This window comes from Kwoniella shandongensis, chromosome 10 (genome assembly GCF_008629635.2).
Source record: "Kwoniella shandongensis chromosome 10, complete sequence".
NCBI lineage: Eukaryota > Fungi > Basidiomycota > Tremellomycetes > Tremellales > Cryptococcaceae > Kwoniella > Kwoniella shandongensis.
Genome location: NC_089296.1, coordinates 1,060,204 through 1,072,452, shown reverse-complemented (window position 1 = coordinate 1,072,452; position 12,249 = coordinate 1,060,204). Strand labels below are relative to the sequence as shown.

At 50.3% G+C, this 12,249-nt stretch overlaps 6 protein-coding genes across 6 annotated transcripts; 4 read left to right on the top strand and 2 right to left on the bottom strand.

Moving 5' to 3' along the window:
* Positions 1 to 1,095: 1,095 nt before the first annotated feature.
* Positions 1,096 to 4,310, top strand: CI109_105786 (uncharacterized protein; the record flags this gene model as incomplete). The annotated part of the gene is made up of 11 exons (XM_032004290.2): positions 1,096 to 1,150; positions 1,287 to 2,147; positions 2,201 to 2,293; positions 2,346 to 2,428; positions 2,480 to 2,665; positions 2,712 to 2,762; positions 2,821 to 3,290; positions 3,346 to 3,722; positions 3,784 to 3,936; positions 3,996 to 4,180; positions 4,239 to 4,310. The coding sequence occupies 11 exons, from the start codon at positions 1,096 to 1,098 to the stop codon at positions 4,308 to 4,310; spliced, it is 2,586 nt and encodes an 861-aa protein (XP_031861521.2).
* A 459-nt stretch (positions 4,311 to 4,769) lies between these two features.
* On the bottom strand, positions 4,770 to 6,357 carry CI109_105785 (uncharacterized protein; the record flags this gene model as incomplete). The annotated part of the gene is made up of 3 exons (XM_032004289.1): positions 4,770 to 5,804; positions 5,890 to 6,152; positions 6,294 to 6,357. The coding sequence occupies 3 exons, from the start codon at positions 6,355 to 6,357 to the stop codon at positions 4,770 to 4,772; spliced, it is 1,362 nt and encodes a 453-aa protein (XP_031861520.1).
* A 592-nt stretch (positions 6,358 to 6,949) lies between these two features.
* On the top strand, positions 6,950 to 8,251 carry CI109_105784 (uncharacterized protein; the record flags this gene model as incomplete). The annotated part of the gene is made up of 4 exons (XM_032004288.2): positions 6,950 to 6,988; positions 7,097 to 7,346; positions 7,451 to 7,807; positions 7,875 to 8,251. The coding sequence occupies 4 exons, from the start codon at positions 6,950 to 6,952 to the stop codon at positions 8,249 to 8,251; spliced, it is 1,023 nt and encodes a 340-aa protein (XP_031861519.2).
* A 349-nt stretch (positions 8,252 to 8,600) lies between these two features.
* Positions 8,601 to 9,472, top strand: CI109_105783 (uncharacterized protein; the record flags this gene model as incomplete). The annotated part of the gene is made up of 4 exons (XM_032004287.1): positions 8,601 to 8,636; positions 8,740 to 8,775; positions 8,956 to 9,024; positions 9,191 to 9,472. 4 exons carry the CDS (start codon positions 8,601 to 8,603, stop codon positions 9,470 to 9,472), a joined length of 423 nt encoding a protein of 140 aa, XP_031861518.1.
* Positions 9,473 to 9,701: 229 nt separating this feature from the next.
* On the bottom strand, positions 9,702 to 10,331 carry CI109_105782 (uncharacterized protein; the record flags this gene model as incomplete). The annotated part of the gene is made up of 3 exons (XM_032004286.1): positions 9,702 to 9,782; positions 9,842 to 9,876; positions 9,986 to 10,331. 3 exons carry the CDS (start codon positions 10,329 to 10,331, stop codon positions 9,702 to 9,704), a joined length of 462 nt encoding a protein of 153 aa, XP_031861517.1.
* Positions 10,332 to 10,676: 345 nt separating this feature from the next.
* Positions 10,677 to 11,873, top strand: CI109_105781 (uncharacterized protein; the record flags this gene model as incomplete). The annotated part of the gene is made up of 2 exons (XM_032004285.1): positions 10,677 to 11,177; positions 11,346 to 11,873. The coding sequence occupies 2 exons, from the start codon at positions 10,677 to 10,679 to the stop codon at positions 11,871 to 11,873; spliced, it is 1,029 nt and encodes a 342-aa protein (XP_031861516.1).
* Positions 11,874 to 12,249: the final 376 nt, after the last annotated feature.

The following is a 12,249-nucleotide window of genomic DNA, read 5'->3' as shown; positions in this document are numbered from 1 at the left end:
TTCTGGATTTCAAGGGGTAATAAGTGGTAACAAATGACGGGATCAAATTAAGCCATAAGTCAAACCCACCTCGTGTCCACTGCTGCAGCGTGTAGCGTACTTGGTACCTACTGAGGTTCTAGTATGCTGCATACCGTCCATGCATGTAAACACATACGATCGCTCGCTCACAAAACATTGCTTTGTCTCAGTTGATCCTCAATCACTCTCGTTTCTCGTTTCTCGATCGTGTGCAATCGCAGTAACAAGAGGTGAGTGATCGGTGATACCTTTGTTGTCAAGCGTTGCAACCCGAAAAGAAAGACAAATACATGCGAAAACCACGCACGGGGGCCCTCCCTGCCCTATTATCCTCTCATTACTCGCGCGTCCCGAGCAACTTGAAGCCTCACACCTGCCAACAACCACGTCCCATATCCTCATCATCACACCGTGTCAATCCTCCTCACATCCTGCATCGAAATATCTCCTCTCACTCACTCACTCACACACACTCTCTCTTTCTTCTCCACCGTGCACAGGTCAGACTAAACTGACGCGTCGCGTTCACTTTCATTCCTCCAACACAGCCAATCATCCAACCTTTCCATTCCTTCAATTGATCGACAAATCAAACCGAAATCGCTCAAGCAGAAGAAAGGAACGCCTGACCGATACACATCACCTCTACACCTTGTTATCGCGTCAACAGTATCGACTACACTCCCAATAACCTATCTGAGAAACGTTGGAGTGGGAAAATCCAGTGTTTCAGATCTGATACCGGGATATAGTGGTTGATTGTTCTTTCCCTCCGAGTTGGCGAGCAATCTTCAGTCGTGAATCAATCAACCCATCTTCAATCTTCCATCCGACAGAATCGATCCTACCTTCCCTCACCACTCTTCGTCACCTTCCTTCCACCTGACAACCTGTCTCGCGCAAGATCAGATTGGAACTCACCACGGGATTGTCGCGCCCGGTCAACACGTTGGACGAAACACTTTCCCTCAATAATACACATATCTGACATCAGAAACAAAACGTGTCAACGACACCTCAATCCTTCCTCACGTCATCTCGCCACTCATCCTCACCTCGCCCTAAGAGCACATCATGTCCGGCAGTAATACCAGCCCAAAGAGGCAAATACGACATCCTCAAGCATCGTGTAAGTATTGACTGCGAGATGTTACCACCGCCCCTTGCACTTCGCTATCGTGCTATCGTCCATCCATCCATCCTTGATTCCTAACGTGCCTTTGTTGTTGTCACTAATGCTATTTCTTCCCACCCCCTTCCAACAGACACCGGCGCGACACCCATGTCACCTAGCGACTTACAGCCTCCGGTCGCCCGGACGGTTGAATACCATCGTCCATCAAGGAACAGTGCACACTATTCTGCCGGTACAGATATGTCACTCGGAATGGTTTCATCAGGCCCGCCATCCAATGCGACAAGCCCTCGTCTCGCTCAAGGGGGTCAAGGAGGACAGTCATCCGCACCATCAGCATTTCGTTCTCCGCCCATAGGATTCGATTCGCCGACGGGTCTTCAGCCAACACGTGCTGCCCCAGCTCCTCCCGGACCTCCCATACGACGCGATTCCAACCTCACTTCCTCGCCTGCTCAAGGTTACCCATCCAGCGCATCCAGCTCCAGAAATCCAAGCTATCACAACAAATCAGCTCAGAATTCGCCCAATCCCAACAGGTACTCGGCAGGTGCCAGCACATCATACATGGCTATGACGGGTAGCAATGGAGTTCCGCCACCCCGACCCACTCGAGCCGGAACCCTTCCTCTCGGCGAACATCCTGGCGCGACCAACGGCTGGGATGCGGTTTCTCCTTCGCTTCCATCAGCTCGCACTCCAAACATTGCCGGAAGTCCATCGGCCGGGTCAGCCTTCGTTCAACACCAGCAACCCGCTCCTCCTCCCATGAACAACCAGTCCAGCTCGGCATCTGGGAACCCTTACTCCACGCAAACACTTGAGAAGACCTTTGAGGAGGCAAAGATCGGGTTGGGAGTGGGAGTTCCGATGAATGTCGTCGAGCCAAAGGAGAAGGAATTGCCAAAGGAGCCTCCGGTGATGGGGAGGAACAGGAGTGGGACAGGCAAGAGCAGTAAAGACAAGAAGAGCGTCTTTGGATTCATGAGCGGTGAGCATCTACACGGATGTGTATGTGCCGCTTAGCTGACGTGAGATCACTAGACCTCTTGACGACAAGCAAACCTCCCGTCATTTCCACGCCGTACGACCCTATCCACCTTACACATGTCGGTTTCGACTACAATACCGGACAGTGTGAGTAAGGCGTCGCGGTTTGCGTGTGATGACCGGCTGACGTTACCCGTAGATACCGGTATGCCTCAGGAATGGCAAAAGATCCTTGACGAGAATGGTATCACACGAGCGGAGCAGGAAGAGAACCCTAACGAGGTGAGTTCGAGTGTAACACGGTCGCTGGATCGCCGCTAATCCGCATCACAGGTCCTCGCTGTCGTGCAATACTTCAAAGACCGTGATGTGCAGGAGAATCAAGGGGAAGACGAAGTCTGGCAGAAAATGCGGAATGCCGGACCATCAGCTCCATCTCCGGTTCTTCCATCGAAAGACATGTCGAGGGAGAACAGTGCGGAAGGGGGTCCTCTGCGGCCTGAACAGTTTGCCAATCCTGTGAGTCCGATGTGCAGCGTCACGAGTATAGCTGACAGAGTTTCAGCGGGCTGCTCCTGTCCCACCTGCTAAACCTACCGCGCCTCCTCGAATGCAGGTGAGCTGACGGCGTCCTGAATTACGTCTAAGCTAGCCGACTGACATTATGCTTCTAGGCTGAGCGACCGCCACCTGCGCCACCTGGACGATTGCCTCCGACCGAACTCACAAAACCTCCTCGTCTTGCTGGCGGACCTTCTTCCAGCGGCGTTGTTCCTCCCCTTGATCGATCGACCTCCCATCGTACACCGCCGACTCATAACGCGAAGCAAAAAGTTCTTGACCGAGCAAACACCACTCGAGCACCGACGAGTAAGCCCTCTGGATCTTCCAGCGTTCCTCTCTCCAAATCACTCTCGCAGCAAGGACATCGTGCTCGCACAGACCAGGCAGCTCAACAAGGTGGTCCTGCCGCTGCAAATGCGGCTCTGACAAGACAGCATACTCAAGGTCGACAGGACGCGGGTACGCCTAGACGGCGAGATAAAGCGAGAGAGAACGAAGAGGTTGTCAGGCAGCTGCGAGCGATCTGTACGCCAGGGGATCCAACTCAGGTGTACAAGAATTTGACGAAAGTTGGTCAAGGGTGAGTGGATTTCCGGTTCGGGAGAAGACAAAGTCAAAACTGAGACTTTGAACAGTGCTTCTGGTGGAGTCTACACATGTCATGACCGCAACAACCTGCCCGTTGCAATCAAGCAGATGAATCTCGAGAAACAGCCCAAGCAAGATCTCATCATCAACGAAATCCTGGTTATGCGAGAATCTGCTCATCCCAACATTGTCAATTTCAAGGACTCTTATCTTTGGAAGGGAGATCTTTGGGTGATCATGGAATACATGGAAGGAGGTAGTTTGACCGACGTTGTCACCGCGCACTGTATGAGCGAAGCGCAGATCGCGGCGGTCAGTCGTGAAGTCTGCGAGGGATTGAGACATCTCCATTCGAAGGGAGTCATTCACCGAGATATCAAGAGTGACAACATACTGCTGTCAATTAGCGGTGATGTCAAGCTCAGTGAGTGTCATTGTACAAAGCGGAGACATAGAGGACATTGCTGATGAACAAACTTGTACAGCCGACTTTGGATTCTGTGCGCGTATTGCCGATCCACTTTCGACGAAGCGAACGACCATGGTCGGTACTCCTTACTGGATGGCGCCGGAGATTGTCACCAGGAAAGAGTACGGTCCTAAAGTCGACATCTGGAGTCTGGGTATTTTGGCGATTGGTAAGTGTTTCGTCAGATCACCTCTGGGGTTCGCGCTGACGGTGAATCGCGTTCCTTAGAAATGCTCGAAGGAGAGCCGCCATACCTTAATGAGAATCCGGTCAGGGCGCTGTATCTTATCGCGACGAACGGGACGCCAAAGGTCAAAGACTGGGACAGACTGAGCGGCGTGTTCAGGGATTATTTGAAATGTACTCTGACGGTGGATGCTGAGAGGCGACCCACAGCCGAGCAGTTGTTGAAGGTGAGCTATTCTATTTTTGCAGTGCGGACTGTCATACTGATGTCTCGTAATCGTACAGCACGACTTCTTCAAGCATTGCGCTCCCTTGACTTCATTATCAAATATGATCCGAGCGGCTCGCAAGGGCTAGAAACTCGACTAATTCTTTTTTCTGCCCTTACCTCGCATCTATACCTAAAACATTCATCATGCCATTTTTCGTCTATACCCTTCATTTCTCGTATTCTTTTGCAGATCTCTTTGTAATACAGCCAGCATATCGCTTTTCAAATCGACACGGGGAGTGAGGTGGAAGAGGGGGAGAAAGATGGGTCCCAGCCGATGCATGCATACGAGCAATGTACATGCCAAAATGTCCTACAGAGCTTTGTTCATCTATAACCACGAGGACTCAAACACGATTCAACTAGTACACATACGTTCAATCGCATTTCATCATGATCAACTGTGATTTGCTCTATACACATTACTCATCTACTCTATACACAACACAACAACTATCTATTCTATATACAGCACAGCACTCATCTATACAACACCACTCGAAATACTAGTCCGCGCCAGGGGAGTCGGAATGGGAGTTTCATAATCAAGCCCATATGGCGAAACTCCAACCACCTTCCGTGGGATCCCTCAGATCGACCTTGGCTCTACCTCCGCTCGGAATGAGATGTAGTGCTCCATCTGCACAGACCAACCTTGATCCATCTCCTTCTCCCTCTTGTCGTTGTTGATTATCGAGGGGTATCCATTCGAAAGAGCCACATCTAAATAGTTCAACGACAACCTCGCCTTCGCCTTTCACTTCGGTCGCTGTGGCGTTTGTAGAATAGGTGAGATTGATATGAGAACCTTGTTGATATGCTTGACCGAGTACTTCGAAAGCCCTCTTCGACCATATTTCCCCCCTCTCCTCCGGCGAAGAGGAAGAGACAGCCGGATCGCGTAAAGGTCTCAACACAGTGAGGTATATCCAACGTTGTTTCGACTGTGCGTGAATATCAGTCGAGGTGTCGGGGTGTAATGAGGTTGGAGGAGAAATGACAAATGTAGGTTCTAATCTATCGACCGTACTTGTCGATAAGAAATAGGCGAACGGTCCATCGAGTATATGTCCACCGTCTTTCTCAGTATGAAGTGTGGTCGTTGTGAATGGTTTGACAAATTTCCCTTTCCGCAGATCCCACTGTTCGACCTCTCCTCCACCACTACCATCGATAGTCGTCATTGTGGGGAACAATTTCGCCTTTGCGTCGAAGAATTTCGAAGCGCTCTGCTGGGCAGCTAGTCGGAATCGCTCAGGACCAGGATGTGCGGATCGTAATGTCTCTGAAATCTGGAGGATGGAAGCGTGTAACGAAGTTGAAAGGACTACATGCGACGGGACGACAATCGTCGAGGAACACGGGTCGGTCTCTTGATTGGCAGGTGTAGCTTCAGGAGGGAGGAGGGAAGTGAGGGTGATGGGTAAGGAGAGTGGAGAAGAAGATTTGTCAAGGTATGCGAAGAGAGAATAGAGTTTTGGTAAGATATCGTCTGGGGGAGGATGGGAGAGTGATTTGAGGGAATTGTAGGTCGGAGAAGGAGCTGATGGTGGGAACAAAGAAGAGTACAGAGCATTTGCCTAGACATATTCTCATCAGTTCCTCGCTCTGGACACGCATCCTGACGACGACAAGTGTTTGAGGTTTGTAAGGTGAAACACTCACCGTGCCCAAGGGGAGAATTACAATCTCCCACTGTCCTTGCCCTTTCCCAGTCAGGTCCAAAACACCTTCTATAAAGTCATGAGTCGTCCCGTCCCCTCCTGCAATGATCACAGTAATCTTGTCGCCACTTTCTGATGATGCTGCGTGGTGGTGCTTGGATATGGACTGCCCGATGTGGCCGGCATCCCGGGGTGCTGTGGTGATGTGTTGTTTGTAAGGTATAGAGAAGTGGTCCAGAATGGGTATGACATGGGATGCGACCACTGTGTCGATATAATATCAGCTTATATTCGATCTCTGCGATCATGCTTGCGCGGCGGGCAGGGTGGGCCACCTCTCCAATCAAGGACAAGAGGTGGTTCGGGCGAACGGATGACAGGAAATTGATGGAAGTCGAAACTCACCTTCTGGCGCTTTACCATGGCCCGCTACCGGGTTGACAATCAGATGAACCGTCTCCTTCCCCATCATGTCAACTCTTCAGGAAAACAAAAGAGGATAAGAATGAGAATGAGACGAGAAACAATCTCAAGTTGGATGACAACAATCAACTCATGCATGGACTCTCGGCTTCTTTACATGTCGTGATGCGTAACCCGTACCCGGGGATGTGGAGGGAGGGGCACCATACGAGTACGGAGATGAAGCTTGATCTCCACGAGATCATCGAACGTAACGCGGTTCCTCGACGGCCACGAGTCTAAGGATACGAGTATAGCTTGTTGTCGCTTTCGTCGCATCTCGTTGTTCCACCTCCAACGACAGGAGACAAAGCGACACACACACACAAAGCGATACTCTGAAAGTATCGAAGGGACTACGAACGTGATAGGAGAGCACAAGAGTCGAAACGCCTTGAACAACCTTACCTTTGTCGTGTTGCGAGAATGTCGAGGTGATCGAGTGGCCGACGGCGGTGCTTTATCATCGGAATCGGACTACCTTTGACAGATTTCAAGGCAGAGCTCAAGTGTCTAAGCTGTAGAACCATTATCGATTGGTTGAGCTTCACAGCGAGCTGGTCCCGGGCAGGCATACCAAGGCCTGCGTCACCGTTCCAATGGTGTACGCCCCTCAACGGCGCCATGCTGTGGTATCGGTGCGTACCTTCCTTTCCCATCACTGTTTCCTTGCACCACCCTTTCTCCCTCACTAAACTTGAGCTCATCTTTGGATGTCTACCAACGCTGTTCCTTCCCTTTCTCAGCTTGCGACCACGACCCAAGCACTTGGACTCTTACAACACCTTTACACACCCAACATCCTCATCCTCGTCTCTCGTATTCTCGCCCAGATCCAAATCACCGCGTCGGGTATCATTCATCCCACTCGATCATTATTAGCGCTCAGCTCAATGTTGACGGCGATGAATGCTGTGGCGATGTTCTTGCATGTGCTGGACTTTGCGGGGGGGATGAATGGTGGGAAGGGTTTGGTGTTGGATTTCGTAGGACAGGGTGAGTAGTGCTGGGCCATGTCGAGACTGTTGAAGTGACAAGGGAATTAGTAGTGGAGCTGCGTATGTGACCTCGTGCTAATATGGATGATTCTTTTCGTCTAGCCAACCCTGCCTCCCTCACTCGTATCCTTTTACTGGACCTCGCACTCTACATACTACAACTCACCAGTCTCTGCATATCATATATCAATAACCATACTTCCAACCTCCCCACATCTTCTGTGTTCCCATATGACGATCTCTTACTTCCTCCCGACTTACCTACCCCTGCCGGTAGAACACCGACTACGATACTGGATGACGACAACGACGAGGACGATGGAGATGTGGACTTGGAAGATGGACGTGGGCCGAAGAGACGGAGACGGAAGGGCAAGGGTGCAGCATACGAGCAAGTGGATGGGGACGAAAGGGAATTGTGGCTGGACGATGATGTAGATGATGGTTTACAAAGTGGGCGTAAGTATCGTTTACTCCATCTTAGATCAGGCTAAGACGCTAACTTGCACGTCTGCGAATCACGTAGCATCAAATTTCTCTTCCTCCTCTGTTAATCCAAGAGTATCCGAACCCCCTCTTATCTTATCCTTATCACTACGTCATATCCTCAACCTCATCTTCTACCTACCCGCACCTGCAGGTCCCCCTCGCGCATTCTCAGGCGGAACCCCTCTAGCTGGGACACCTCAAACTTCGCCTCCTATAACACCGCCCACCGCACCTCACGCTACGATGCCAAGTATACCAGAAGAAGGAGATGGAGTGGTAGATTCGAGGGAAGTCTTGAGAAGAGCTAGTTTGGCAGCTGCAGCAGCCGCAGCCGCAACAAATAGTAGGGGAGATGATCACCCAACGTCGACAGGGAGAATACCGGGTGAATATCGGTCAGGAGATGGAGGGTGAGGTGTACATCGATTTTTGTGTCATCATACAGTATATTCATATATGCATAGTTTCAGCTTCTCGTTTCGTTCTGGCGCATCTGAATGCATACCTCTGCTTGACAGCACTACGCATGCATACAGTGATGATTGGGTGAGATCGCCTATACTTCTCTTTCGGTTAGAGCTACTGCGTAAATATCACCCCCACGTTACGTGGTCTCTTCGTTGACCGGTAACTGCTCGAGTGACTACACGCAACATCCAGCAATACATTGTCGTTTGACACTCCTCACGACTAGCTTGACAGAAACAGATAACCTTCAGTTGTCAAGTACAGCGATAGCAAAGAAACAAAACAGCGCCTCACGATGGTGTACATAAAAAACTGGACAGATTTCGAAACGGTACGTGCTGTTCTCCTCCGTATTCCCTGCGCTTCCTCGGTATCGCGCCCAGCTTGTGCGTTACGACTGTAGTCAAGACTGACTGACAATGTGATTCATGTAGGCTGCGACAGATCTATATGGTCGATCACCCAACAAGGTGAGCTTTCCGCTCGAGGTGTTCTTCCTTCTACCGAACGAGGTCTCTCGCTCTTTCGATGTACACGAAAATGGAGGGAGCATGCGATGTGAACTGGTCGGACAGAGATGAGGAGATGCCCAGGGTCTATGTGCTTGGACACATTACTGACTGACGTGTGTGTACCCCTTTCCTGCGTAGGTTCGATATAGTGTAAAGTTCGTGGCCAAGACGGGTCATCTTGTTTTGAAACTTACGGACGATGTCAAGGTGAGTCTCCAACTCAGGTCGCTCTTTGAGCTTTTCATCTACAGATCTTCCACCACAACCCTGCGTCTCTCTCTCTTCTTTCTCGAACTCTCTCCTTTCATGTTCCTGTACGACAACGACATTCAAAGAAGCTACACATTGCTGACCAGTGTCTTTCCGTCAACAGTGCATCAAATACAAGACTTTCTCTTCTATCATCCTGAACCGATTCGAATCCCTCAACCTCCGTCTCTTGACCAAGATGTCAAATCGAACACGAATAGCACCCCCACCTACGACTACCGCAGCTCAGTCTTTGGCCATCGATACACCAGAAAGAGGAGGAACACCTGCTCCGGAGGAAGGAGCGGGAAGCGGTGCGGGTGCGGCTGTTACGGGGACGGGGACACCGGCTGGGAAGACAGGAGGTGGTGCAGGTGGGAAGAAGAAGAAGAAGGGGAAGAGATGAGCGGGTGTACAACTCGTGGATGGGATGAGATGCATCGTTTACATATGTGACGGTGTTACAAACTGCAATGCAAGGCACGGATCATCACTCCGAAGAGGTTACTGCTACGTCTTCCTATTTACCATGTCCAAGTGGTTCACACGGGAACAGCGCTAGGTTCCTGATTGTGCGAGTATAGATCATGATCGGCGGACCGGCCTTGATACGATAGAGCTGCCTTTTTGCTTATCTACACATATGAAGTAGGGCTCGGTGGATGTAGTCGCTGGGGATCGACCTGAAGATCCAGACGAAAGTGATAGTAATCTTGCTAGACAGACAAGGTTATCAGCTATGTTGCCTCTCATGTTACCAATGGACTAGACTCACCTTCTTACGCCTGACTCTTATCTCGGAGTGTTCTCCTATCGTCACGCTCGCAATCCACCTATAGTCACAGCTCTCCACCAAACACTCCCCCCTTGGCCTGACGCATGTACCGTGCAAACTACACCTTGATTTCCCCCAACACACCCACAATCTCCTCTCCTCTCTCTCTGAGCCTATCAATCCTCTCTCCGACTCTCTCACCTTCCTCTCCATCTCGCATAGACTTGACAGATTTCATCTCGGAGATATACGCTCGGACAAGCGTCTGACTTTGATCAGAGTTGGACGATTTGGGCGAGAAGGCATTAAGCACGTCGATGGGTCTAGTTCGTTCTTGAAAGGTTTGTGACTGGATAGCAGTATCGGTTTTGGGTACCGGGAGAAGGTTTGATAGTGTGGATGTGGGGAGAGATCGAAGTGCTGACAAGTCGGAAGCGAGCGATGAACGGGTTAATGGGTTACTAGCGGTGGTGGTGTTGGTGGTGGACATGGCGAATGGTATTGATGATGGCCGTTTTGTATGAGACGTTCTCTATTCTCGATCAGATTACGTCGTCGTGGACGTCTGTTATGTATATAAGCGTCGCGAAGGCGTGTCAGATATATATGCTTGGGTAATCAACGTTGCTGTAAGTCGTATTGTACAACAGAAGATAGGATTGATGATGAGCCTTTGACTTGAGTTCCCTCCACTTGACCCTGAACGAAGTACAGCCGATTTATACACAATTTTGGAATCCGTCTTCTGCATCACATAAAACACTCTCCTTCTGTCAAATCATCCTATCTCGATCAGAGCTTTTTGTGCGAGGTCTACCGCCACTCCCTTGCTACCATGTCGCTCTCCTCGTCGACTCTTTCGCTGAAATTTATGCAGCGGGGTCTGGCTCGTAATTCCGGTACGACCACGACACCTTCCACACCTAATACGTCAACTGCTCCTGCTGCTCAAGCGACACCTACACCTACCACCCCTACTCCTACTTCTACTATTTCCAATGCTGGACCATCTACCCTCTCAGCCGCGCCTATACCCCGTGAAGAAGAAGGTAAATGGTATATCCCCTCCCGAGGTGCGCCATCATCTATCGCCTCATCATCCAAATTGACATTCGAATCGAGCTATGTCCCATTCTTGACTCAAACGCAAACGCGCTCGCAAGCGAGAAATGAAGAGAAGGTCGAAGCGAGTGGTGGGGGCGGTAGGATGACTTTCGGTGGATTTGGGAAGAAAGAGGTCGAGGCCGAGGAGAATGAGGATGATGATGAAGAGATGGACGAGGGGGAGGAGCAGGAGGTGAGAGTGAAGAAGGAGAAAGGAAAGGAGAGGGTCAAGGTGGGTTACATTCTTCGTCACCATCTACAGCAACGACGGCCCTTCTGTACGACGTGCAAGTATGATCAGAGAGCTTGTTCATCTTCCTCGAACGACCACACTACATCTTGTACAACGCTGCCGAATTCGCTAGTTCGATATACTAATGCTAATCATCGTTCCCTGTAGACCGAACAAGTGCATACTCCCTCATCTTCAAGACAAGATCGTACATTCCAAAGACCACAATTATCTCCACCACCACAATCACAGTCCAAATCTACTCCGACTCCAAGGCAGAACGAACAATCTGCCCGATCCAAATTCACCAAGAGACCTCAACAAGCTCAACCCTCAGCGTCTAGCGCACAACCTAGAATATCAATGGCAGAGAAGATGAGACAGACCATCACGTCCAATCGACAACCGGTTATCGAAGGTAACAATACCCCAGCACCGAGATCCGAACCTCTATTGCAGACTGGAAGTTCTACGCCAACATCAAAGACAAAGAAGAAACGACCTTCTCCTAGTGAGAACGAATCTGTTCAAGCTCAAAGCAATACGCCCGGTGGGAGTACGAGTGGGAGTGGGAACAAGAAGATCAAAGTTGAGAATACACAGACAAAAGCCATCTCGCTAGATGAGAGAGAACGGTTGATCAAAGCTCAGAAAAAGGCGGACAAGAAGAAGAAGAAGGCGAACGGGGATGCGTAGATTAGATTGTCTATTAGGCTAGCCCATGATGTGTACGGTGCACAGGATTAAATGAACTGTTGTAATGCCGCTGCGTTCGTGATCATGTTCCACATAGAGATGAAGTAGGAGATCTCCCAGAGCTTGATGGTGATAGTCGTTCGTGTGAGATGCGACGAAGGACTTGTCAACAGAAATTGCTGCAACTGCGTTTGCATTAGTGAGTAACCCATTTGGCACTCCGCAAGTGCGACAATTGATTTGACCAGCAACACCTTCACACGCCAATGCCACCATCAGCCAGTCCCTCAGACAACAGTCCTCTCGCGACAGCCAAGTGCAACAGTGCAACCCGACCCACAACCACATGTTTTAGCTAATCTGTCTGCATCTCCCG